Below are 27,297 nucleotides of genomic sequence, written 5' to 3' on the forward strand. Positions count from 1 at the left end.
GAATTGCCTTGTAGTAGTGGTACTGTTTCATTTGAGTAAAAGTGCTGTAGGTGTCATCTTTGGCAATGCATTGGGAATATTTGGGGAGTTTGGTAGAGTGTTGGGTATTCAACGTCAAAAATAACTCTGTATTGTCACGCCTTGTCACTGCACAGTTTATCTTCAAGGCCTCCAACTCTATCACCTAGCTTATATCAGTGAAAACCTCCCTTACGTACAGTACTTGCTCATAAAACGGAACACCCAGTGCTTCTGCTGCCCATGTTCCACCATTATTTTATTAGTGTAGCAGCTACCATTTGAGAATTGGGGCAACCGAAAATACAGGACATATAACTACAAAATAAGACAAACAAAGGACAAATACCAAAACTCGATAATTGCCAGTCAAGTACAAACAGAAATCTCCGTTATTCACCGCTCATTTCCACAGTTGTACCGTCATAGCCAGGGGACAGTGCATACATTTTTACAGCTTACACAAGGGGTGCCACAACACTTAAGAGTAAAAAAGAAAAGGGAAATCTCAAAGATAATCTAGAAACTGTACAATATAACATACAGATAACTGTCCTCTATACATTTGAAAAAATCTAATTGCTTTAGTCTGGAGAGCAAGGCATTGGGAAATTTTCAAACTAGCTAATAGGTGCAAGTACTGTGTATGCATGCATGACTGAGTGTGTGTTTGCTTGTGTGCTTATGTACAGGTAACTACCCAAATAAAGCAAACACTTGAGTAAATGAGGGATACGAAGTATATTGAAAGCAAGTACTTCCACACAGGTATGGTTCCTGAGTTAATTAAGCAGTTAACATTCTATCATGCTTAGGGTATAAAAATAGCCAGTTGCCTATTATTTGGCTGCCATGGCTAGAAGAAGAGATCTCAGTAACTTTGAAAGAGGGGTCTCAAAAGAAAATTGAGGGTTTAAAGGGGGTGTGTGTGTGTATGTCTCAGTCACCAGATCTCAACCCAACTGAACACTTAAGGGAGATTCTGGAGCGGCGCCTGAGACAGCGTTTTCCACCACCATCAACAAAACACCAAATTATGGAATATCTCATGGAAGAATGGTGTTACCTCCCTCCAATAGAGTTTCAGACACTTGTGGAATCTACGCGAAGGTGCATTGAAGTTGTTCTGGCTCGTGGTGACCCAACGTCCTATCGAGACACTTTATGTTGGTGTTTCCTTTATTTCAGCAGTTACCTGGATGTGTGTGTGTGTTCATAAACTGTGCCTCTCCCCCCTTCTCATTTTCTGTCCACCACTTTGTCATTATCCCTGAGTTGGAGGGGTGAAAGATGTTGGTCGGAGCTTCATCTCAGTGAAAGGGATGGACAAGTCCTTGCCTTTCCAGGCAGTCCAGATCACACCCTGAGACACAGAGACAATTCAGTTAGCAAACCACCCCGAACTTGTAATTGATTGTTCTGGAATAGTTGCCTTAGATTACTTTGGTGATATAGACTCTGAAATAGTGAAATGAGGTATGAAGTTGGCTGGCATTACCTGGTGATTGACACTGGTGTCGTAGAGGCCATTAAGGTTGGCCTCGTGGCAGTTCTTGTACCACCAACCCCCCTTATAGGACATGGCACAGCGGGTGATGAAAGGCGTGGGGTCTCTGTCTCTGGTAGAGAACATGCGCGCGTTGTGGTAACTCATAGAGTCACCTACAAGGACGAAAAAGTCAGGAAGGAAGGGGAAAAGGGAAGTAGAGTGGAAAGACAGATGGCAGGTGTGAGGAGGGAAACAGTAGGTGTGGAATAGAGGGATAATGAGAAAACAATAAGCGACGGGTTTAATGATAATGTGGAAGTATGCACAATAAGAGGTCAATCATTTTCAGTGGACAGATTCTGTTCATACCTGCTGTACCGCTGTACCCAGACACTTTGAGAGCATAGTTCCTTCTAACAGTGTCCACTGTGAATGCAGAGTACTTGGCAAACGCTGATTCGTCCCCTGCACGGAGGTCCACACGTAGGGTCATTGGTGCCATGCTGGTTAGATTGTGTAGGTTCTCATTACCTATAGATGGACAGAGATGAGTGGGAAACAAGGCGTTAGAGCACACAAAAAACTGCTCACTGCCGAGCTCCTGAAGTAAACTATATGTGTTGCCTCTAGGGGGCGCTGAAGACTTATTTTCATCAGATCTACACAGTAGAAATTAGCATGATGCCTCTCAATGTTAGAATGAATAGTGGATAGTGCGCTACTGGCGTTAATGCTCAGCCAATCGCTCAAAAAAAGTTAAAGGGTTTTGAAGAGTGATAGGCCCTCTGCTACTGCTCTTGGTTGTCCTTCTGTTTGTGCACCAATAGTGCCAGTAGTCCCTTTTTTCCTACCGTCTTGCCATAAATTTCCACATTAAATTGATCCTTCTCATCTGGCGTTATACTGTTTAATTTATCTGCCCAGCAACGGGTCTATTTACAGAGTTGATCTGTCATGAGGGCTTACACTGTTTACGTAAAAGTGACATAGTGTAGCTTTTGCGCCGTCATTCTAACAGTTCTGTGTGATGTAATGCTGGTGCACTGCTGCTGAAGTGGGTGAAAACAAACTTAGCGTGACGAATGACTCTCACCCAGCCAAAATTCCCCACTCAGTTCTCCAAAACCTTTGCTGTAGTTTTTCCAGCCTCTGAAGAAGTCAGTTTTCCCATCCATCCTTCTCTGGAAAACCTGTAAAGCACACACGCTCATACAGCGGACATATACCATCCATAACCAACCGTTAACTCCCTCTCATGTCAGTTAAAGGAAAATACCACTCCAAAACTATTTTTGTATTTGGTATTTGATTAGTCCAATGTTGATCCAGTCCCAAAATGTCTTCAAGATAAACTTATTTTGAAAGTTCGATATCTTGAAAACTTGATTGCTGACATGCAAAACATTTTGGGACTGTATCAACTAATGAAATACCAAATAGCAAAAGATAGTTTTTGAGTGGTATTTTCCTTTAAGGGACATAGCTATTATGCAGTCAAATGTATTACATTTGCCACTACTTATGCTAAATCTATTGTCTACATCTGAATACATTTTAAATAGCAATCTCTCCCTTCACCAACAGTATAGACACATGGTCCCTGACACAATCATCTTCTCTTACCGTCCAGCCGCCTCCATCAGTCACCTGGTCGCAGTAGACCAACACTGGTTTTCCCTGCCTTCCCTTGGGGAAGATCTCCACCTCTCCAGACTCATGTATCCCGTTTAGCAGCTCCTGGGAACAGTCACTTGGGAAGGGGTATCGGAGATTCCCTGACATACAAAATCAAAGAGAGAGCTTAACTTTATGAAACTGTGCTTTCGATGTATGTATTTCGTTTTGTAAAGTTTCTTTATAAAGTCAAATATATTTGACCACTTACCTGTGGTGAACTCAGTGGAAATTTTAGCAGTATAGCTCCCTCCCCTCTCCCCCTGTAGCTGCACGGTGTACTTGGACATGGGATGCAGCCTGATCAATTTGAACTCTGTTACTGTGGAGTCAATGGTAACCTCCTGTTGAGAAGAAATAGGTCATCTGTCTAGACCAGAGTTTGTAGCATTTTGTCCTAATTTACTGTCCTGAATAAAATCGAATGTGTGTCTGTCTCCACCTTTTACTCAGTGCTCCTCACCTGCATCTCCTGTCCCTCCGTTTGATAGGTCAGCTTGTAGCTTCCCACGGCGGCAGAGGGTGCTTTCCACGTCAACAGCGCTGAGCGAGGAGTCACCTGACTGGCCTTCAGGTCACGCGGGACTTCCCCGTCTCCCCTGGATCCTGCCAGATGGACATGGACACAATCACAAGAAGCTCAGTTGTCAAATGAAATGAAAACATCAGCCTTCCTTTTCTGCTCGGTCTCGGGTGAGTTGATTGGTTTAAGCATTAGGGTAGTTTGAGAAGGTGTGTGTGCGGACTGACCACCGGTGGTGGTGAAGACAGTGATGGCGGCAGAGCTGTCCAGGTTGCCCAGCTGACTGGTGACTGTGACGGTGTACATAGTGGAGCCCTGTAGGCCTTTCAGCTGCTGCTCCGCCGCATTGCCCGATACAGTGATCTCGGCATCATCTGACCCTTGGTTGACACAGAAACAAGTAAGCAGCGGAGAGAGAGCAGATGAGTGGCAGGGGAGAGAGGTAGGCAGCAGGATTTAATTTATTTCTCAGTGTTTATATTGTAATGCTGTTGGGGTGGTCATAAACTGACTGTCCAATACAAACACTATGATCTCATCTTGCCTGTGGCCTGTGTGAAAGCTCCAACTGGAAAGGAAAGACTCTAATACGGCTTGAGCTTTTAAAAGCCCCACGGGGTATTGTTGTAATGGATATCCAACTTCTGATACCCCTTACCTTTTTCAGAGCCATACACTATGACGTAACGGTCGACTGTTGCCAGTGCTGGTCGCCATAGCAGCAAGGCCTTGGTGTCTGTGACATTAATGGCCCGGAGATCCCTCGGAGGGTCAGGGACTGAGATCGGTTTGGGTTTGAAAAAAATGAAGGCAAGAGAAAGTTAGTTATCACAATGTGAAATCAAATCCTTTCGATATATCATTAGATTTGAATCTCATTCTTGCTAAAAAAGTATTTTGAAATTGAAGTTGAATCAGCTCCAGAATAGAGCCTTTGAGAAAATTTGAAAATGCACAGATCTTTCCCAGATCCTGCACCTGCTAGAACAATTATGAACACAGACCCCATATAAAATGCAGAGGAAACACCATACACACGAAAGTAAGAAACAAAACAAAAAATACATGTGGTTTTTAATGCTTAACTTAAATTCGTTGACCAAGACACCACCAAGGACCAAATTAAAGTGGCTGTTGATAGTCTAACTTCCTATAATTTATAATCTGACAACTTCCTGTAAATTAGCATTAATCCTAAAATTGAAAGTCAACAGTATGACTGAAGTAAACGTACGTGTCATAACCAGGTCTTTGATTGCATCGCTCTCGTCCAGTCCAAGGACGGATATCACACTGACCTCATAGGAGGACCCTGGAGAGAGCTTTGACAGTGCCAGAGTGGAATCCCCAGAGTCCACCGTTGCGGAGAGAGGCTCCCCTGGAATAGAACGGGCAACTTCCGATGTGAATGCACAATGAACTGACGTGACTCAACAGCCAGGATTTTGACCCCCAGGACTTTAGTGTAAGCACCTACCTTCCTGTGTGTTAGTGTAGGTGACCTTGAAGCCACTCACTGGACTTTTTGGCTTGGTCCAGGACACAGAGAGAGACGTCTCAGTCACTTCACTGAAGACAAGACCCGAGGGAGGCTCTGGACCTGGGCATGGCACGGGAATATTAAGTGTGATTGAGAGCGAAAAAGAGAAACAAAAGATAGAGAGACGAACACAGACAGAAAGACGCATGAAAACAAATAAAAACTGTAAGAAAAAGAAAGAATGAAAAGTATCAAGAGAAAAATGATGGACATGGAAACAGAGCTAGAATATATTTGAGAAAGAGAAAATGGAGACTTGAGGTAAGTCATACTACATGTGAGGAGAAGAAAGATCAATATACCTTCAAATGTAGGTGCACTCATACTTTTCTTGTTTACTCACGCTGTTATTATTAGTGCTCCATTGAGTTTGGGTATATATGTACAGTGCAAACATATATACAGTATACACAGTACAGCATATACTAAAACAGACAAAGGTGTCACTGTTAAATGCAGATGTTGGACCCTGGAAAGCAGCAAGGGAAAAGGATGAGATATTAATGTTGAGCTGGTCTTTTGATCCTGAAAAAAAAAGAAGTTGGCAGGAAAGAGAAAAGTTTAAATGGTTATAACAGAAGACAAGAAAAATCGAAGAGATGTTGATAACAAATACATACCCCATATTATTTTAATGCAAGAATAGGAGAGATAAAGCAAGATAAGGATAATTTCTAAGGAATAAGAAATGTGTTGACCAACAGATTTTCAACCATGAGTGAGCAGAATTCTGCCATAATGATTCCAAATACCATTTGAGACCTCACCCTCTGAAAAAAAACTAAAAAAACTAGCTAATCGTTAAAACCTTGTCGAATTTAGTTCTTTCTTTTTTTTTTACAAATACATTTAAAAAAGACTCATAGGATTAAAATCTGTACATTTCACGCTTAAGATCAGGAAAAACCATAGGGACCAACCATGGTCTTACCCTGGGTTTTGTGAGTGATGAAGGGAGCCAATGAAGGTTGCTGACTTAAAGCTTACCCTAAGTGAGAGAAGATCAGACCAGCAGTGAATGGCGGTTGTAGCTGAATGGTCTCATGAATATCAGAGTAATTTTCATTAGTACAGTGCCTTCAGAAAGTTTTCATACCCCTTTACTTTTTCCACAGTTTGTTGTGTTACAGCCTGGATTTGTATTGATTAAATTGAGATTGAGTGTCACTGATCTACACACAATACCCCATAATATCAAAGTGGAATTTTGTTTGTAGAAAATCTTTGAAATTAATAAAAAATAAATCATCTGAAATGTCTTGAGTTAATAAATATTCAACCCCGTTGTTATGGCAAGCTTAAATAAGTTCAGGAGTAAAAATGTGCTTAACACATCACATAAAAAGTTGCATGGACTCATTCCGTGTTCAATAATAGTGGTTAACATGATTTTTGTATAACTACCCCAGTTCCTGTACTCCACACATACAATTATCTATAAGGTCCCTCAATCAAGTAGGGAATTTTAAGCACAGATTCAACCACAAAGACAAGGGAGGTTTTTTAATTGCACGCAAAGCAGGGCACCGATTGGTAGATGTGTAAAAAAATATATATACAGTGTCTTCGGAAAGTATTTGACTTTTTCCACATTTTGTTACGTTACAGCCTTATTCTAAAATTGATGAAATAAAAAAAATATCAGCAATCTACACACAATACCCCATGATGACAAAGCAAATAACAGGTTTTTAGAAATGTTTATAAATGTATAATATTTGCATAAGTATTCAGACCCTTTGTTATGAGACTCGAAATTGAGCTCAGATGCATCCTGTTTCCATTGATCATCCTTGAGATGTTTCTACAACTTGATTGGAGTACACCTGTGGTAAATTCAATTGATTGGACATGATTTGGAAAGGCACACACCTGTCTATATAAGGTCCCACAGTTGACAGTGCACGTCAGAGCAAAAATCAAGCAATGAGGTCGAAGGAATTGTCCGTAGAGCTCCAAGACAGGATGGTGTCGAGGCACGGATATGGAGAAGGTTACCAAAATATTTCTGCAGCACTGAAGGTCCCCAAGAACACAGTGGCCTCCATCATTCTTAAATGGAAGAGGTTTGGAACCACCAAGACCCTTCCTAGAGCTGGCCACCCGGCCAAACTGAGCAATCGGGGGAGAAGGGTCTTGGTCAGGGAGGTGACCAAGAACCCAATGGTCACTCTGACAGAGCTCTAGAGTTCGTCTGTGGAGATGGGAGAACCTTCCAGAAGAACAACAATCTCTGCAGCACTCCACCACAGACAGAAGACACTCCTCAGTAAAAGGCACATGACAGCTCGCTTGGAATTTGCCAAAAAGGCACCTAAAGACCTTCAGACCATGAGAAACAAGATTCTCTGGTCTGATGAAACCAAGATTAAACTCTTTGGCCTGAATGCCAAGCATCATGTCTGAAGGAAACCTGGGAAACCTGGGAAACTAGTCAGGAACGAGGGTAAGATAAACGTAGCAAAGTACAGGGAGATCCTTGATGAAAACCTGCTCCAGAGCTCAGACTAGGGCGAAGGTTCACCTTCCAACAGGACAATGACCCTAAGCACACAGCCAAGACAACACAGGAGTGGCTTTGGGACAAGTCTCTGAATGTCCTTGACCCAGTCAGAGCCCGGGCTTAAACCTGATCGAACATCTCTGGAGAGACCTGGAAATAGCTATGCAGCAACGCTCCCCATCCAATCTGACAGAGCTTGAGAGGATCTGCAGAGAAGAATGGGAGAAACTCCCCAAATACAGGTGTGCCAAGCTTGTAGCGTCATACCCAAGAAGACTCGAGGCTGTAATCACTGCCAAAGGCACTTCAACAAAGTACTGAATAAAGGGTCTGAATACTTATGTACATTTTATATTTCAGTTTTTTATTTTTAATAAATTAGAAAAAAAATCTAAAAACCTGTTTTTGCTTTGTCATTATGGGGTATTGTGTGTTGATTGATGAGGGGGAAAACATATTTCATCAATTTTAGAATAAGGTTGTAAGCTAACAAAATGTGGAAAAAGTCAAGCGGTCTGAATACATTCCAAAGGCACTGTATATATCCCTTTGAGCATGGTGGCATTATTAATTAGGCTTTGGATGGAGTATCAATACACCCAGTCACCACAAAGATACAGGCGTCCTTCCTTACTCAGTTGCCGGAGAGGAAGGAAACTGCTCAGGGATTTGATCATGAGGCCAATGGTGATTTTAAAACAGTTAGAGGTTAATGGTTGCGATATGAGAAAACTGAGGTTGGATCAACAACATTGTAGTTACTCCACAATACTAACCTAAATGACAGAGTGAAAAGAAGGAAGCCTGTACAAATTCCAAAACATGCATCCTGTTTACAACAAGACACTTAAGTAATACTGCAAGAAATGTGGCATAGATATTAACCTTTTGTTTGGGGAAAATCCAACACATTATTGAGTACCACTCTTCATATTTTCAAGTATGGTGGTGGCTGCATCATTTTATGAGTATGCTTTTCAACGGCAAGGACTAGGGGAGTTTTTTAGGCTAAAAAGAAAAAGAATATGGCTATAAGAACAGGCAAAATCCTAGAGGAAAACCTGGTTATCTGCTTTCCAAGAGACGTTGGGAGACAAAATCACCTTTCAGTAGGACAATAACCAAAAACACAAGGCCAAATCTACACTGGAGTTGCTTACCAAGACGAATGTGAATGTTGAGTGGCCAAGTTACCGTTTTGACTTAAATCGGCTTGAAAATCTATGGCAAGACTTGAAAATGTCAGTCTACTGTAGCAATGATCAACAATCAACTTGACAGAGCTTGAAGAATTTTTTAAAGAATAATGGGCAATTATTGTACAATCCAGGTGCTGGACAAAAAGACTCAGTTGTAATCGCCGCCAAAGGTGCTTCTGCAAAGTATTGATTCAGGGGTGTGAATACTTATGTAAAAGAGATATTTCTGTATTTCATTTCCAATAAATTTGGTCAAATTTCTAAAAACATATATTTAATCCATTTTGAATTCAGGCTGTAACACAACATGTGGAATAAGTCAAGGGGTAGGAATACTTTGAGGGCACTGTATGTGCTTAACACATGGATGTGTTTGGGTTGACATACTGTCCATGTACAAAACGGAAAACACAGGCTGTATATGACATGTCGTATATGGACCAGGGAGGCTATGTAATCACGTGTTTATTGTGTAAGGTTTAGCACTGTAATGATTATATATTAGAGAGTATCCCTCAACATAACCTACATTTTGAAGATGATGAACTCATGCTCACATTTCTTTGATGGGATGTGCTTCAGATAGTTTCCCAGTTAGCAACAGCCCATTTCCCCTGGGTGTTTTGGCAATCATACCTGCTTTTCCAAAATGCACCCAGTATGAACAATACACATCACAGTTGCACTAATCACTGCACAACATGGTATAAACAAGGGGTTAACATGAAATTCAAATGATTAGCACAGATGCATGATTATTTGGTCATTGCATATTTAAGTAATAAGGCCCGAGGAGGTGTGGTGCATTTGGCCAATATACTACAGCTAAGGGCTGTTCTTTTGTACGACGCAACGCGTGTCTGGATACAGCCATTAGCCGTGGTATATTGGTCATACACCACAAACCCCAAAGGTGCCTTATTGCTATTATAAACTGGTTACCAACATAATTACAACAGTAAAAATCTATATTTTGTCATACCCGTGGTATACGGTCTGATATACCACGGCTTTCAGCCAATCAGCATTCAGGGCTCAAACCACCCAGTTTATAATTTGTAATTAAAGCTTTGGATTTATTTACCATTCCTTTAATTAAAAGCTCTTGGTTGTCAAGGACAAACCAAAATAAACACAGCTCACGGTATCAATAAGCAGATGATGCAAATTAACGACAGACATGATGAAGTACTGTAATTCAGGAAGTTACAGTATCAAGAGTGTGACAACTCTTGAAATGGATATGGATCAAGCAGCTGTGCAAGTGTACCTCACCTAAAATGGTGTGAGGATGTATCGGCATCTAACTTGGGTCTCTTGAATAACTTGCATAGTTCAAAAAAAGAGAAGTCCTGTGCTTGAACAATGAGCTAATGAACCCTTGTAGTAGTTGGTAGAGATTTAACTATGGCCAGTACCTGTGCTTACGATGAGTCTGTGAATTTTGGAGCGTAGTCCGGGACCCTTCCCAAATACGGACAGGGAATAGCGTGTCTGTGGATGGAGATTCTGGAATGGGAATGAGCGAGCCGACCCTGGAAGGACTTTGGAGAACTTGATTGTACCCCCGTCACCAACTTTAGCCATAGTATTACTGTTGCTGTTCTGTCTCTGGTTATCACTTTTGCTATTGGTAACAGGGTTCTCCTCCCCTCCCTCTTTACCTTGACTCACCCCCATTTCACTCTCCCCCTCCTCCACTTCCTCTTCCTCCGCCTCATTCTTACTTCCATGCTCTTCCCGGGTTACTATGAAATTTCTGTACATCCCCTCTGGTGCTCCCCAAACAAGTACAAACCCTCCTGAGGTTATGCTTTGAACCCCCACTGAGTTTAGAGGCTGGCCTGTTTTTCCAGTAGTAGTGGCATCTGATCCATTTATCTGGTTTGGTCTGTCTGTTGAATCAGCAGTCTTACTCACTTGGCTCCCTTTGTCATGATGACCTGTTTTTGAATCTTGGCTACTTTGGCTCAAGCTACCGCTATTTCTAATATATGTTTGACCTTCTGCTATTTTACTAGCTGTGGTATTTGCTCTCTTGATGAGAGTTTCAGGCTTAAGGTCTGTGTTTGTGTCATTCTGGCTGGTTCTGTAGGTGCCCTGCTCCTCCGGTTGAGTGGTGTGGACGATGATGCCGTTGTCTCTGTTTGTCAGTTTAGGTTGGAAAGGTCTGCGTATGGGACCTCTTGATGGATGCTGAGGGGGTCTCAGGTTTGTTCGTGTCCTCTTTTGGAATGGTCCCATATTTGGGTGTGAGCGGCATTGTTGGGTCCCCTTTGGAGGTATACGGTGTGAGGGTGGTGTGCCGCCCACTGTCAGAGTCTTTGACTTGTTTCGTTCAGTTCCAGACGACACCACGTCAGTTGCCCTGTCTGCGTCTGTGCTCATACCGTCCTCTGTTACTGCAATACCATTCTCTGCCACTGCAGCATTTTCTTTAGTAGAGTCTGATTCCTCTGAAGTGGAGGACGATGATGAATAGCCTTCTTTGCCACTCTGCTCTGATTCACTGGATGATTTTGGTGCCCTCTCTGGCTGAGCATCTGGATGGAGGGTTGAGGATTGGGAAACAGGCAATGTCTTTGCAAACACCACTTGTCTGCCAGTCATGGGTTGACCCATACTGGTCTTTGATTCATTTAGTTTTGTGGGAGCTGAAGAAGGTGAACGTGTCCTGTTTCGGAATGGTCTCATATTTAGGTTTGGGCGGTGTTGGTAGGGCCCCTTTGGAGGTAGGCGGTGAAAAGGTGGTGTGCCGCTCACTCTCAGAGTCTTTGTCTCGTTTTGTTTGGTTCCAAACAATCCCACGTCAGTTGTTTTCTCCCCATCTCTGCTGATACCCACTTCTGCAACTTTATCTTTATCTGAGTAGGTTGTTTTTGAATGTCCTGTTTCAGACACTTTTAGGGCACTGTCCTCTTTTTCAGCAAAACCCTGCTCTGTTGTGGGTTTACTTTGAACTATTGTGCCATCCACCCTCCCCCCAATGACTCTCTCTCTACAGGTCACATTGACTTTCCTGTGTGTCAATTTAATCTTGTTGACACATTTCTTCCCGTTCAGGTGAACAGTAGTATTTGTTTCTGATGTGGTTGTAGGCTCCAAGCCATCTGTCCCTTGCCCTGGCTCGTTTGTTTCAGTCTCTGTACCCATTTTCCTATCAGGTAGGTCCTTTAAGCCGGGAATCACTGTTGGTTGTTCAGAACCAAAACTCGTAGTGGCATTTTCAGGAAGGATTCCAACAGGATATGTCTTTGTCGAAGTTCCATCTTTTTCTCCAAGTGGACTTGTCTTCAGCTTAGTGTTTTTCACAGTTCTAGCTATAGTCCTGTCCCAAACAATGGGATTTTCTGTTTTAGTGTCAGTTTTTAAGGTCTTCTTGACCTTTGACCCCACCAATGGATTTCTGCTTGAAGGCCTTTTCAGAAGACTGTGACCCACTCTCCTCCCACCCTGGATAAACTTGTACCATTAAAACGGATAGAGTCTCCAATGTATGGCTTCCTGGGCAAGGTTATTCTATCACCTGGTTTATGTACAACCCTGTATTTTGTGTTGACAAGTGGTCTTTTACTGGTTGTAACAGATGGGTCCTCTTTGGTTCCATTGGTGCCTTTGACTGTTACAGAGCCTGGTCCACTCCTATTCTTTCCACTCTCTGGTTCTTCACCCTTGGCCTTTGAGTAGTAGATGGCCTTCACAGGCTATGTATTCCCTGCTGGGTCTTCATGGCTTGCTACTCCTGGTGCTACCTGCATGGTCACAGTGTCCATGGTCACCCTGGATATTGTCTCTGTGGATTTTCCTAAAGGCACGAAGCGATCATTTGGAACCAAAGATAACAATATGTTTTTTTGATCCGACTACAAGAGGGAAGCACTGTTAGATCCAAATGGGAAAATCAAAAAGAATATCTTTGAACTGAACACTTTGAATTATCCTGTTTTCCAACAACACCTGCATTGACATTAGTGCAATAAATAGTTGGCCTATGTGCTGTCCAAACCTGCAGGGAGAAGTGGAAAGAGTATTACATTTGGTCATCAAAACAACCTTGCCTTTCATTGTTCGGGTGCTGAAAATGTCAATGTTGTGAGTTAAGTGTGTGCCGCTACTGTCGAGAAAGAGAGAATGAATAATGAAAATGGAAAAATATTTTACAAAGAGAGATCAGGTTAGCTCCAGGAGCAGTCTTTATATTGTACCTCTATTAATTTCAAGCTATTTTAATTTCACTTCCAATGACCTGCTCTATTGAAAAATGACGTGTCTAGACATGTTAACTTTAGTGGGATAACAGTTCACAGGAGCAGGGCTGGCCTCTCTTGCATATTCATTCACATTGCCAGGGAATCCAATTTTTTTCAGAGAATTCTCTCTCTTTTAAACATAATGATGACTTTCTCTTTCTCTCCTGCTTCTTCTGCTTACTTCACAATTTATTTGTTGTTTCATGACTGTATAACTCTTATCTTAAAATATTTTATGATTTTTATGGTCTTCATTTCCAAATAAACTAATAAAGAATATGGCCTAATGAATCAAGATTGCTTCTTATACAATCTAGTCCCTGGATTTTTTCATATGCAATGTAGTAACTAAAGTAAGCCATCCAATAAAACTCACCAGGAGTGACTTGGACTGTTGCTGGCTTGCTCTTGATCCCGCCCTTTTCAGCCACTAGCGTGATGTCATACAAATGTCCTGGGTCCAAACCGTCAATCTGGGCAGAGTCCCTCTCAGGGGGCAGGGTTAGGTCTTGTCTTCCCTTGGCTGTTCCGTCTGTCTGATTGGGTGCAACAGTTAAGCGATACCTGTCGATGTCTCCTTGCGATTGTTCCCATTGGACAACTGCAGATGTTGTGGTTGTCTTCACAACTCGAAGGTGTGTGGGTCCAGAGATAACTGGGTGGTGGGTCGGGGGGAAAGCAGTGGGGGAAAAAACGACTTAGCATTTATATCTATTGATAACCAAAGTCACAGATGCTAATAAAGGGATACAAAATGTGGTTTCCTGACTCACGGGTTGTGAATTCTGCTGTGCTCTCAGTGCTCATTCTCCTATTTATTTCTCCCTTGATTGTCACCGTGTACTCATGCCCGGCCGCCAGTCCTGTTTGGGTGTAGGTCGTGAGCTTCCCTCCAACTTGAGATGTTATCTGTTGATCGCCCTCTTTCTGTGTGGCACAGAAAACGATACAGTTCATGTTAGAACGGGCATCAGGAGGAATATTAATAATTATGATGAAATGGTCTACTGGTATTTCAGTTAATTTTCTAAAGTAACGGTAGTCAGAACCTGTGTTAAACATTATTTTTGAATGGGTGCATGTACCGTATGCTTACCAGCAGGGGGAGTAGGCTAATTTACAAATTCTATCATGCCGAAGCCTATATTCAGATATTTTGGAAACGTCAACCGAGCCAACTCTAAATTAGCAACTGGACTCAAATGTATTGTCCACAATGGGGCCTCACAATCACATTACTACAGAACTCAACAGCTATGCAGTACAACATCATCAGACAAAATAGAATGATGTCTCTGTTGGGAATTATAACTTGGGTGGGCAGCTTTTCTTTATCTTATTATTTTCTTGGCAATGAGATAAACAGCCTCATATTCCAATGATGCAATAGTAGTATTGTGAAAGTATTTCATTATTAACATATATGGGAAATCCAGTAGCTCACAAAGCTTTGAGAAATGGTGTCACACAAATAACATTACCGTATACACAGCATCTGGCAACCCGCTCAACTATAGTCAACCATTCACGTTCCAACTTTCACAATATCCTTTATTGGTATGTGATCATTTGAAAAACCAACTTATAAAAGATGCTATTAAAACAAAAACAGTATCAGGTTGTTATTCTTCAATCTATGTATTGAAAAACGGCAGTATTTCCATTCATTTAAAAGCAGTAGTTTAAGGGTTTACTCAATTACTCCAATGTGGGGGTGTTCTCCAAGTTTTTCTCCATTGTGTAATATATTTTCTCATATGGGAAATCGGACGCAGCTGGGTTGCCAGGTTGCCCAGCATTGATCTTCAGTGTCCGTGTGTCATATGCCTCTAATTCTTTCAGCAGTTATTTCAAGAGATGAGTGTGTTGTGCTTTATCTTGCACAATGTGGGGCTTGCTCCTCATTTGTGTACGTGTGTTGTTATCTGTAAACATGAGATGAATGTGTATCTCCCTTATTCATTCTCTTCTGCTATGTGTCACAGCTGCTGACCAATGAAGTCATTTCTCTGATCAGGGCCATGTTTTTGACAGTGTTTATGGCTGCCCTAGCAACAAGCATCCCACATCTGCATCTTTTCTTCTTCCTTGCTGCCCACTCACTCTTTCTCCCATTATCCTTCCCTTGACTTTCTCCTTTGCTCATTGTCCTCATCCCTAATTCTCTCTCCTCTGTTCAGTTTGATGTATTCCCTGTACAAGGATGTTCTCCCTTCCGCCATATTTCTTCTCACACCTACCCCTGTCATGTATGGAAAAAGAGACTGTTTCCCTTGTTGTTGTTTTGGGAATGCGTCCTGGTGCTGATGCTGTGGCCAAGCGTCACTCTACTAACCGACAATAGTCTCTATATACTGTTTTTCTCTCTCTTTTTTGTCTGGAACCCTTTTATGAAGAACAATAATCTCATTCACACATTGAAAGAATTACATTAAGTAGGATAAAGAGGGGAGTGGGATTTGTGCTAGGTTGTTTAATCTTGGTACAATTGCCCTACCTTTTCCTCTAGTACTTTTGGTTGTCATTAAGGTGTTTCTCTTTGTTACAGTGTTGTAGATTTGTCTTTTAATGACATAGATACTGCTTCTCAAGAGTGCTTGTGTCTGCTCTAATAGCAAGGTCCAACAACATGTGCATGATGAGTACCAATCCAGTTTGTCATTGTGTAAGTCTGACATCACCTCTCTGTGCAGATTGGGAGCATATGTTTTATTAAAGCTCCAATGCAGCCATTTTTTAAAATTGATCTCAAATCAAATCATTTCTGGGTATCAATTAAGTACCTTTCTTTTCAATTTAAATTGTTAAAAATACACAAAATTAGCTTCTTAGCAAAGAGCAATTTCTCAAGCAAGAATTTTGCTAGGACTGTCTGGGAGTGGTCTGAGGAGAATTGAAAACTAGCTGTTATTGCCAGAGAGGTTTGGAACTCTTTCTTATTGGTCTATTAACTAATTTACCGCCAGGTGATATCTCAAACTCCATCCCACATTTGAGTAATTTAGCAGACGCTCTTACCCAGAGCGACTTACAGTAAGTAGTGAGCACATACATTTTAGTACTTTTTCATGCTGGTCCCCAGTGGGACTCAAACCCACGACCTTAGCATTGCAAGCGCCACGCTCTACCAACTGAGCCACACAGGAGGACCAAAAACAGGTTGAAATTTAATGCAGTTTTTTCAAACAGCTCTTACACTAAAAGAGCATTATCATCATTATTATTATTATTCCAACCGCATAGTGTGGAAATATGTATAAAACACTGGGGGGGGGGGATCACGTTTTTGACTACACTAGGCCTTTAAGGGACAATTTCAGTGGGACATTTGCACACATGTCCCGAATATTGTATTAGATCATAAGAATGTACACTTTTTTAATACATAGTGTCCAGGCTACTGTCTGTTAACTGAACTGGAACTCAATAGGAAGTTAAGCATCCAGTACTAAATTACATCATTTATGTAGTGCAAATCATTGAAACACTAAAAACATCCTATACTCACAATAAAGTGTACAAAGGCAGCTTTGAATGCAATTGGAAGCATATGTCTCTGTGAATTCACTGGAATTCATTTATTTCATCCATTAGCTACCTTTGATATTGGAAACTGGATTTCATCTCTTCAATCCACGTATTGATACCATGAGCTGCTGAACAAATTGAATACAACAACACACTTAAAATATGATGTCCTCCATTCTGTGGTTACTATGGCTGTGAATCCAACCATATACAGTTAAACCAGTATATAATGATATAAGTTGAACCAGTATGTAATGATATAAGTTGAACCAGTATGTAATGATATAAGTTGAACCAGTATGTAATGATATAAGTTGAACCAGTATATAATGATATAAGTTGAACCAGTATATAATGATATAAGTTGAACCAGTATATAATGATATAAGTTGAACCAGTATATAATGATATAAGTTGAACCAGTATATAATGATATAAGTTGAACCAGTATATAATGATATAAGTTGAACCAGTATATAATGATATAAGTTGAACCAGTATATAATGATATAAGTTGAACCAGTATATAATGATATAAGTTGAACCAGTATATAATGATATAAGTTGAACCAGTAAAAGAAAACCAGTATTTACTGAGGTGACCGTTTGTTAACGCCAAACGTCATTAAGTAGAAACTGGCAAAATATCCACTGCTAATTCTTTTGGCAAAGCGTTTGAATATCTGCACATTTACAGCATCTATAAACCATGTTATGTACTCCAATAGTCCACTAATGGGTTATGCTCAGTGAAACTCGTTTTTTGCCATTTGAAAGTCTTCAAAGGCTTAGTGAAATGAATGACTGAATAGAAAATGAAAACATAATAATCTGTTTTTGACATGGCCTGAGGCTCCCCTACCAGTAACTGTTGCGTATGGACTCACCTTTCATTTGTGTGATGGACCTCTGCTGCTCAGCTGTCAAACTGTGGTGTGCTACTGTTCTCAAGGTCAATCTTTTTGGATTTATTTATTTTGGGATGATTTCCACTCTTTGGTATAGAAAATGAAGGGCTCTATTGAATCCTTATCGTGGAGGTTCAAGGTAACAACATGATTATAATTTCAAGGCAATGTTCCGGCGTTAGCGGAGACTGCATTCACGGGAAACGCTGTATACACTGACATAGCTCTTTCCATGACATAGACCGACTAGGTGAATCCAGGTGAAAGCTATGATCCCTTATTGATGTCACTTGTTAAATCCACTTCAATCAGTGTAGATGAAGGGGAGGAGACAGGTTAAAGAAGGATTTTTAAGCCTTGAAACAATTGAGACATGAATTGTGTATGTGTGCCATTCAGAGAGTGAATGGGCAAGACAAAAGAAGTGGCTTTGAGCGGGGTATGATAGTAGGTGTCTGGCGCACTGGTTTGTATCAAAAACTGCAACGCTGCTGAGTTTTTCACACTCAGCAGTTTCCTGTGTGTATCAAGAATGGTCCACCACCAAAAGGACATCCAGCCAACTTGACAACTGTGGGAAGCATTGGAGTCAACATGGACCAGCATCCCTGTGGAACGCTTTCGACATCTTGTAGAGTCCATACCCCAACGAATTGGAAGGTGTATTAGGAAGGTGTTCTTAATATTTTGTTCATTCGGAAAGTATTCAGACCCTTTGACTTTGTCAAGATTTTATGTTACAGCCTTATTCTAAAATTGATTAAATTGTTTGTTTTTCTCATCAATCTACACACAATACACCATAATGAAATATCACATTTACATAAGTATTCAGACCCTTTACTTTGTACTTTGTTGAAGCACCTTTGGCAGCGATTACAACCTCAAGTCTTCTTGGGTATGATGCTACAAGCTCTGTCAGTTTGGATGAAGAGCGTCGCTGCACAGCTATTTTTAGGTCTCTCCAGAGATGTTTGATCGGGTTCAAGTCCGGGCTCTGGCAGGGCCACTCAAGGACATTCAGGGACCTGTCCGGGAAGCCACTCCTGCTTTGTCTTGGTTGTGTGCTTAGGGTCATTGTCCTGTTGGAAGATGAACCTTCGCCCCATTCTGAGGTCCTGAGCGCTCTGGAGCAGGTTTTCATCAAGGATCTCTCTGTACTTTGCTCCATTCATCTTTCCCTCGATCCTGCCTAGTCTCCCAGTCCCTGCCGCTGAAAAACATCCCCACAGCATGATGCTGCCACCACCGTGCTTCACTGTAGGGATGGTGCCAGGTTATCTCCAGATGTGACGCTTGGCATTCAGGCCAAAGAGTTCAATCTTGGTTTCATCAGACTAGAGAATCTTGTTTCTCATGGTCTGAGTCCTTTAGGTGCCTTTTGGCAAAGTCCAAGTGGGCTGTCATGTGCCTTTTTACTGAGGAGTGGCTTCCGTCTGGCCATTCTACCATAAAGGCCTGATTGGTGGAGTGCTGCAAAGATTGTTGTCCTTCTGGAAGGTTCTCCCATCTCCAAAGAGGAACTGGAGCTCTGTCAGAGTGACCATTAGGTTCTTGGTCACCTCCCTGACCAAAGCCCTTCTCCCCCGATTGCTCAGTTTGGTCGGGCGACCAGCTCTAGGAAGAGTCTTGGAGGTTCCAAACTTCTTCCATTTAAGAATGATGGAAGCCACTGTGTTCTTGGGGGACCTTCAATGCTGCAGAAATGTTTTGGTACCCTTCCCCAGATCTGTGCCTTGACACAATCCTGTCTCGGAGCTCTATGAACAATTCCTTCGACGTCATGGCTTGGTTTTTGCTCTGATATGCACCTTATATAGACAGGTGTGTGCCTTTCCAAATCATGTCCAATCAATTGAATTTACAACAGGGGGACTCCAATCAAGTTGTAGAAACATCTCAAGGATGATCAATAGAAACAGGATGCACCTGAGCTCAATTTCGAGTCTCATAACAAAGGGTCAGAATACTTATATAAATAAGGTATTTCATTTTATTTTTATACTATATATTTGCTATATATTTGCTAAAATGTGTAAAAACATGTTTTCGCTTGGTCATTATAGGGTATTGTGTGTAGATTGATGAGGAAAATGTTTTATTTAATATATTTTAGAATAAGGCTGTAATGTATCAAAATGTGGGAAAAGTCAATGGTTCTGAATACTTTCCAAATGCACTGTATATGTACATATCTACCTCAATTACCTCGTACCCCTGCACATCGACTCGGCACTAGTAGCCCATGTGTGTATATAGCAAAGTTAACATTACTCATTGTGTATTTATGCCTTGTGTACATTTTTTCTATGATTTCTCTTTTTCTCTCTCTGCGTTGTTGGGAAGGCCGCACAGGTTCGCTTTTCACTGTTAGTCTACACCTGTTGCTTATGAAGCATGTAACAAATACATTTGATTTGTTTTGAAGGCAAAGGAGTCAATGTTTTTTTCCATGGCATGTTTTAATCTACTGTATGTCATCATTGAATTCCCTTGGGCTCTCAGGGAAATGTTAGGCAAACATTTTGGGGATTTGTAATGGAAATAACGCAGCACCATGACTTTTCAACATGACCTTAAATTTGCCCCCAAAACAAGTCTTAAAACCTGGAATGAGAACTGGGCTCCGTGCCATGAGACCATTCTCAGCTAATATAGTGAGCTCCAAAAGTATTGGAACAATGACACATTTGTTGTTTTGGCTCAGTACTCCTGCACTTTAGAGGGTATTTTCATCCGTTTCGGATGAACCGTTTAGAAATGACATTACTTTTTGTACACAGTCCCCCCATTTTGGGGGAGTTGGGGTGGCAGGTAGCCTAATGGTTAGAGCGTTGGTCCAGTAACTGTTGCTAGATCGAATCCCTGAGCTGACAAGGTAAAAATCTGTCATTCTACCCCTGAACAAGGCAGTTAACCCACTGTTCCTTGGCCATTGTAAATAAGAATTCCCGATTAATTCAGGACTATCCGCAATCATGGTAGCATCCACATTAATGTAGAAGTTCTTAAAAACATATTATATTCTTATTTACAATAAAATTGACTCCAAAATGACACACAATACATTCTTTACCATTCATTTCTATTGGGCACAAAATGATCTAAAACAAATCCAAAAGAAACAGCAAATGGATCCAACAAGTTCGTAGAGTCACAAGCTTGATGTAATCATTGCGTGCTAGGAATTTAAAAAAATTCACTTGTGTTTATTAAAGTAGTCAAAAGTTTAGTGTGTATATAAGTGAATTTGTCCCAATTCCTTTGATCCCCGGGGGGACTATGTACAAAAAGTGCTGTCATTTCTAAACGGTTCACGCGATATGGATAACAGCTGACAGTCTGTACTATAACCTCCATAGTCACTGTATCCTTTCAAATCCAAAGTGCTTGAGAACAGAGCCAAAACCAACAAAACATATGTCACTTTCCCAATAATGTACATCTGTTGTCTAACAGTTGTTTCTCAAGTTCAGTTTACTTTGTGCTTTAGTTAAGACCCAGATTCACAACTCACGACTTCTTAAGAGATTGTGAGTAGGGTGTGTAGGGTGTTGTTACCTGGCTGGCGAAGGTGATGTGGTAGGTGTCATACTGGACTGGAGGCGGGGTCCAGTAGAGGGTAACAGAGGATTCTGTGATGTCCTTGGTGTTGAGCTGGGACACACCAGACATGGCTAGAGACAGGGGAGGGGTTAGGTGCTTCATTACAGTCATTCAAGCCAGCAATGCCATACAATGTTTCCTTGCATTAGCTAAAGGGATTTACGGTGGAATTGATTTGGAAAGCAATAAGGCATCTTTTTGCGAAGCTGGCACCCCCCCCCCCCCATTTAACATTAAAGTCAATGTAAAATACAGAGTCCTATTTCCCTAAAAGGTACAGGCCCATTAGTCAACTTGTGTCAGCGTCTCAAGCTGCAACATATGGTAGTGGTCTACACACTGTAAGTCCATACGGTACTTGAAAGCATAGCGTGGCATATATAACAGTATGTGGAATTGGATAGAAGGGAATACTATATTCCACACACTATGATATATTAACACTGCCCTGTGGCTAATACAGTACGCACTCTTTTTCACTGGACAATATAAAAGGCTATTGCAGCCTTGAGAGAGTTTTATAGAGAATATTTGGATGACTCACCGGTGCCACAGTCAGCTCCAGTGAACCCAGCTTCACACTGGCTGCAGTCCGGGGGGGCGAAACCACGGCGACACACACACCTCCCCTTCACGCAGCGCCCTTTGTTGCTGCAGTTATCGGGACAGCCCTTAGCAGCGCAGTCCTGTCCGCTGAAGCCCACTTCACACACGCACTTCCCGTTCACGCACCTTCCCTTGTTGCTGCAGTTATTGGGACATGCTTTGGCGGAACAGTCCGGCCCCGTAAAGCCGCTATCGCAGACACATTGGCTGTTCACACACTTTCCACGGTTGCTGCAGTTGCCAGGGCAGGACTTGGTGGAGCAGTCTGGGCCTGTAAAACCGCTATCACACACACACTTACCGTTCACACACTTCCCCCCGTTTTTGCAGTTTCCAGGACATGCCTTGGTGGAGCAGTCTGGGCCTGTGAAGCCAGTGTCACACACACACTGCCCGTTCACACATCGCCCCTTGTTGTTACAGTTTCCAGGACAGGACTCTGAAGAGCAGTCTGGCCCTGTGAAACCTGGGTCACACACACACTGCCCGTTCACACATCTTCCCTTGTTGTTACAGTTTCCAGGACAGGACTCTGAAGAGCAGTCTGGCCCTGTGAAACCTGGGTCACACACACACTGCCCGTTCACACATCTGCCCTTGTTGTTACAGTTTCCAGGACAGGACTCTGAAGAGCAGTCTGGCCCTGTGAAACCTGGGTCACACACACACTGCCCGTTCACACATCTTCCCTTGTTGTTACAGTTTCCAGGACAGGACTCTGAAGAGCAGTCTGGCCCTGTGAAACCTGGGTCACACACACACTGCCCGTTCACACATCTGCCCTTGTTGTTACAGTTTCCAGGACAGGACTCTGAAGAGCAGTCTGGCCCTGTGAAACCTGGGTCACACACACACTGCCCGTTCACACATCTGCCCTTGTTGTTACAGTTTCCAGGACAGGACTCTGAAGAGCAGTCTGGCCCTGTGAAACCTGGGTCGCACACACACTGGCCGCTCACACACTTCCCCTTGTCATTGCAGTTGCCGGGGCAGTCAGACAAACTGCAGTCGGGTCCACTGAACCCTGGGAAGCAGACACACTTGCCGTCCTCACAGCGTCCCTGGTCACTGCACTCATTAGGACACTCGTCTCCCTCCGGCTTGATGGAGCACTCTGCACCTAGAGAGGTGGTTCGGACAGACGCAGAGTAAAGCAGTAAGACACTACAGCGTATTGATATTTTGAACCGATTAGTGGATACACTATTGGTGCTGTCGCTGAAAGTGTCCCACATTGAGAGAAGGGTGGAGAGCTAGATAAGGAGGATTGTCTAAGATCACATTGGGCAGCAAGTTAGAGCTGGACCTTGTCCTATACTTGCTTTGATTGGTCGAGCCCGTTAGCAGAGTCCTCATTACTCAGGTTAGTTAGATCATATGAGCATGGCTGTAGTCTGCCAGTTCAAAATGTGATCATCATTGAGGTAAGTGATGGATAGTTTGTTATATTCATGTGAGAGCTGTGTGTGTGTGTACAACCTGCGTGTGTTTGTGTGTGTGCTCAAATGAGAACCAGTTGGGTGATTCAGTGAGATGGGAGGAGCTATGAGGTGCTGCCGTGTGATGGTTAAAACGAGACTCAGTTGATCAGTGAGTCACCTGGCAGCAGTCCTACTGTACCTTTACTCTGCTGGGACGTGCAGCAGCCCCCCTCTGGGCCTCCACACTTCTCCCTCAATGATGACACCTCCTTCTCCAGCCTCTCCAGACGGTCTCGCAGGGCAGCAAACTCGGCCTCGCACCCGCCTGCGCACGACCCCGGAACCAGTCGGATCCGATGGGTAAGGACTAGAGCAGAACCAGGCTCAAGATCCAGTTCCTTGCCCTGGGTCTGACTGGAGTCCCCCTGAACACACGCCTCAGAGATCACTACTTTGATTGGCTGCCCGCCACCCTCTGGCTTTGTGTCCCTGGGTGCCCTTTGACCCCCAGGCTGCAGGCTCTGGGAACCTGATGGGGTCAGGAGGGCAGGGCAGGTGAGGAGCAGGATGAGGAAGGATGGGACAAGAGGCATTTTTGTCGGGAAGCTGCCTTCAGGTGGAGGGGGAGGGCAATTGTCTTTGTTGGTTGAAGAGAAACTGATAGTAGATCACTTCAAAAAATGACCGTTTTCAAGGAAAGGCCGGGGCAGACGGATGAACTCTCTGCTGTGGCGGTGCCTACAGGTCAAGGGGTTTTCTCATCAAGAGGTTGTCTTATTCATGGGAATCTGTAGAACCGTTGTCTCAAAGTGGAGGATATTCAAAGACTCCCTTGACACTGTATCCCAAGAATTTCCCTAGGAAACAAGAGAGTTAAGAATAACAATTCCCCTGAATTTATGTAAGAACAACAACTACAGTGAGCTGGAATATAATTGTAGTTGTTTATGGCGGGATTGTGGAAAAAACATGTTTGTCTTGAAGACTATTTCAATATACTCCGCGACCAGCGTTCCTATTTTCCTACAGCAACGTGGTTGTGGCACGTGTCGAACCACGGACTGGTTCTGAACAGTTTGCCATTCACTAACAGCCCATTATAAGGATGGGATTCAACCCAAGGCCCAGTTGGTGTGGGTTAGGCTTGTGTTTGGACAATGTACAGCCATGCAGGATAATGTGGTTTACCGGTGGGACCCAATAAGGTCACTATCCTCATTCCAGTAGGGGGTTTGGATGCAAGTGTCTGACCTGGAGCCAGAGTCTCAATCCATGCCACGTAGGCCAGAGGCAGTGTACCCACAATCCCTCCCTCTCTCACCTGACTGAACCCTAACCAGCCTATCCTCAGTCCTCTCAGCAATGGCATATTTCCTACCTTCTGTGTATCACAATAAGGAAAGCCATGGCTGCCCTATCACCAGCCTAATGCCTCGACCTACTATATGTCCAGTAACCTGTACTATGTCTTTTCTAAATTAACCAGGTTGTTACAACCTACCTAAATTCCCCAGAATTGATAAGCACAAAAGTGGATCCTGTTCAAATGATCTATGTGCACAAACAGTACAGCTCAAATGACATTCCTCTCAATGCATAAACCAGGCCCTGCCTTTCCCAACCTGGAAATGCAGGACCATTCAAGAGCAGCATAACGTCATAGCACCTAGAGAGTTGAGTGAGGGATAAAGATAAATATATAGAGATTTAAAAAAAATGAGGGGGTGAAATGGTAGTAAAGCAGAATAGGAAACAAAGTAGCAGCGGGAAACGACAACAGGTTATTCAATTTTCGGCAGCCTGCAAAAAGCTCATAAATCGAGGCCCTCGGAGGGCAAGTATCTTGTCAGCATGAGGAGACTCACAGACACTCATCACTCAGGGATAGATTTACTCAGTCCCCCAGAGCTACACTGCCTCCAATCCCGCGAGGCTATGAATCTCAGGGTTTACAATCGTATAATATCTTTGGCACGGGAATACCAAAACTTCACAACAGCCTTACTCACAGTCACAACATATGGCTAACATCACAGAGGGAGGAAGGAAGGTAGGAAGAAGAGGATTAGGCAGAGGAAAAAACACTGAAGTGCACCTAGCTTCTACAGTGATGGTTGCTACTGCGAAGTTGACTAAACTCAACTCCATGGTGAAGGAAGTTCTGATGAACTCCACCAATGGAGTTGAGCAGAGACCAGGCTTTGTGGAATTCAGCTCCGACTACATCGGCCCGAGATCAATACTTCAAAACATTTCAATTATGAAACGCTTACCTTGTACCTATGTTTGTCCTCTGTAGTTTTGTGCCTTTCTTTGTTTGCTGAAATCCATACTTTTTCAATAAACGTTAATCAAATACAACCACCGACTGTTTGCTTGTTTCTGTTTCTCGAAGATGGCAACTCAGCGCAAATGCCTAGGTCTCCAAATACCCATTGTCCAATCAAATCACACAGTCTAGGCCTAAATCATCTGAGATTAAATTGGCACATGCGCATTCATACTGAGTTGCCATCTTCGAGAAAAAGAAACGAGTAAACAGTCGGTGGTTGTATTTGATGAACGTTTATGGATTTCAGCAAACAAAGAAAGGCACAAAACTACAGAGGACAAACATAGGTACACGGTAAGCGTTTCATCATTTTCATCATTTGACGGTGGCGAATCGATGTAGCCGGAGCTGAATTCCATAGTGCCTCGTCACTGCTCAACTCCATTGGTGGAGTTCATCAGAAATTTCCTTCACCATGGAGTTGAGTTTAGTCAGCTACTACTGCGCCTACTGCCACCTCTCTGAGTGATAGGTAGCGTAGTGATTTTAACAGTGAAGCTGCTCTTTCCATCTCTGGGATTTCCATCCTGGTCTGGAACTCAGTAGTAGACTCAGAATACTGATATCAGCCAACAGTTTCCTTATTAATACCTGTCACAGCTGGTAATAACACTATAGTCACAAAATAAAGCAATATATTTTACAGGACTTCTGTCTGCAGAAATCTTAGTCAAATGCACTGTGAAGTGTTTTCCAGTTGCTTTGCGTCCTTTTTGGGCTTTTGCACCATCTTCCCACAACCCACCTCCCTCTCCAGCTCTCTCACATTCGAGCACACTCATACACACATTAAAATGTACAATTAAATATATATTTTGAAATGCCTGTCAATACACCAGGGTAGAGTGGTTTTGGATTGTATAATGGATGGGGATTGCATTATTTTGTATATTGGCATTAGTCCCGCACAACCTTGCATTGATGTCTACATAGACACTGTGAAATACAGTACATATATATAAAACGTTTACAGGCCAAGGTCATTTGGATTCTACCCTACCTATAACATATTTACAACCATTATTCAGTACTTACACGAATATGCATCGCTCACAACTGTACAAATGTACATATAGGATGATCAGATAATAATGTACTCTGCTCTACTTTTTAAAATTAATATAACAAATTATTTATTTATTTATTCTTATTGATAGGCATTTATTGTCAATATTAATTTTAGAATAAAAGAACTGGTAATGAAAATACAAATGAATAGGGCTTACCTGGATAGACTGTACCTCTCTCCCTGACCAATGTCTGTCAGTCAGTCCAAAGCTCCCTCTCCCTGCTCTTGGAAAGCTCTGATTGACTGACCAAGAGAAAGGGAGGGGGGATAGGAGAGTGGGAGAGAGAAGGAAAGAGAGAGGGGAGGAGAGCAGTAACATTTTCTCATACTTCAAGAATTTTTCCTCCCTCTCTCACTTCTCTCTCTTCTACCTCTTTTTCTCTGATGTAATTCTATGTGCTTTACGGGTCCCTTTTGGCCGGTGGATTTCGATGGAAAACATCTGAATATTTTGATGTTTTGAACGACTGGGACCAATCTTCAATATCTTTTGAACTCATCTTTGTCCTCTCCTTAGACACTTTATGATGTTAGTGAGACATTCCTCATTATCTTCCCTTTGTTCTTTTTTGACAGTTGACAAAACCTACATTTTCATATCAGTCATATTTGCTTCTTCAGACACCACATT

The 27,297-nt window shown here is 42.5% G+C and overlaps 1 protein-coding gene and 1 pseudogene across 1 annotated transcript; both read right to left on the reverse strand.

Annotated features, from left to right (window-relative positions):
• Positions 1-259: 259 nt before the first annotated feature.
• LOC139558687 (tenascin-like) lies at positions 260-26,932 on the reverse strand. Its single transcript, XM_071373999.1, has 17 exons — positions 26,824-26,932; positions 23,465-24,122; positions 21,783-22,964; positions 21,194-21,309; positions 13,970-14,123; positions 13,573-13,851; positions 5,182-5,304; positions 4,939-5,082; positions 4,363-4,482; positions 3,932-4,084; positions 3,645-3,787; positions 3,393-3,525; positions 3,131-3,282; positions 2,601-2,697; positions 1,877-2,038; positions 1,517-1,680; positions 260-1,381 (listed from the first exon to the last, which is right to left on the reverse strand). Exons 2-17 carry the CDS (start codon positions 23,856-23,858, stop codon positions 1,283-1,285), a joined length of 3,615 nt encoding a protein of 1,204 aa, XP_071230100.1. The 5' UTR covers positions 23,859-24,122; positions 26,824-26,932; the 3' UTR covers positions 260-1,282.
• On the reverse strand, positions 5,317-13,011 carry LOC139558476 (uncharacterized; annotated as a pseudogene).
• Positions 26,933-27,297: the final 365 nt, after the last annotated feature.

Source organism: Salvelinus alpinus, chromosome 29, assembly GCF_045679555.1.
Source record: "Salvelinus alpinus chromosome 29, SLU_Salpinus.1, whole genome shotgun sequence".
Lineage (NCBI taxonomy): Eukaryota > Metazoa > Chordata > Actinopteri > Salmoniformes > Salmonidae > Salvelinus > Salvelinus alpinus.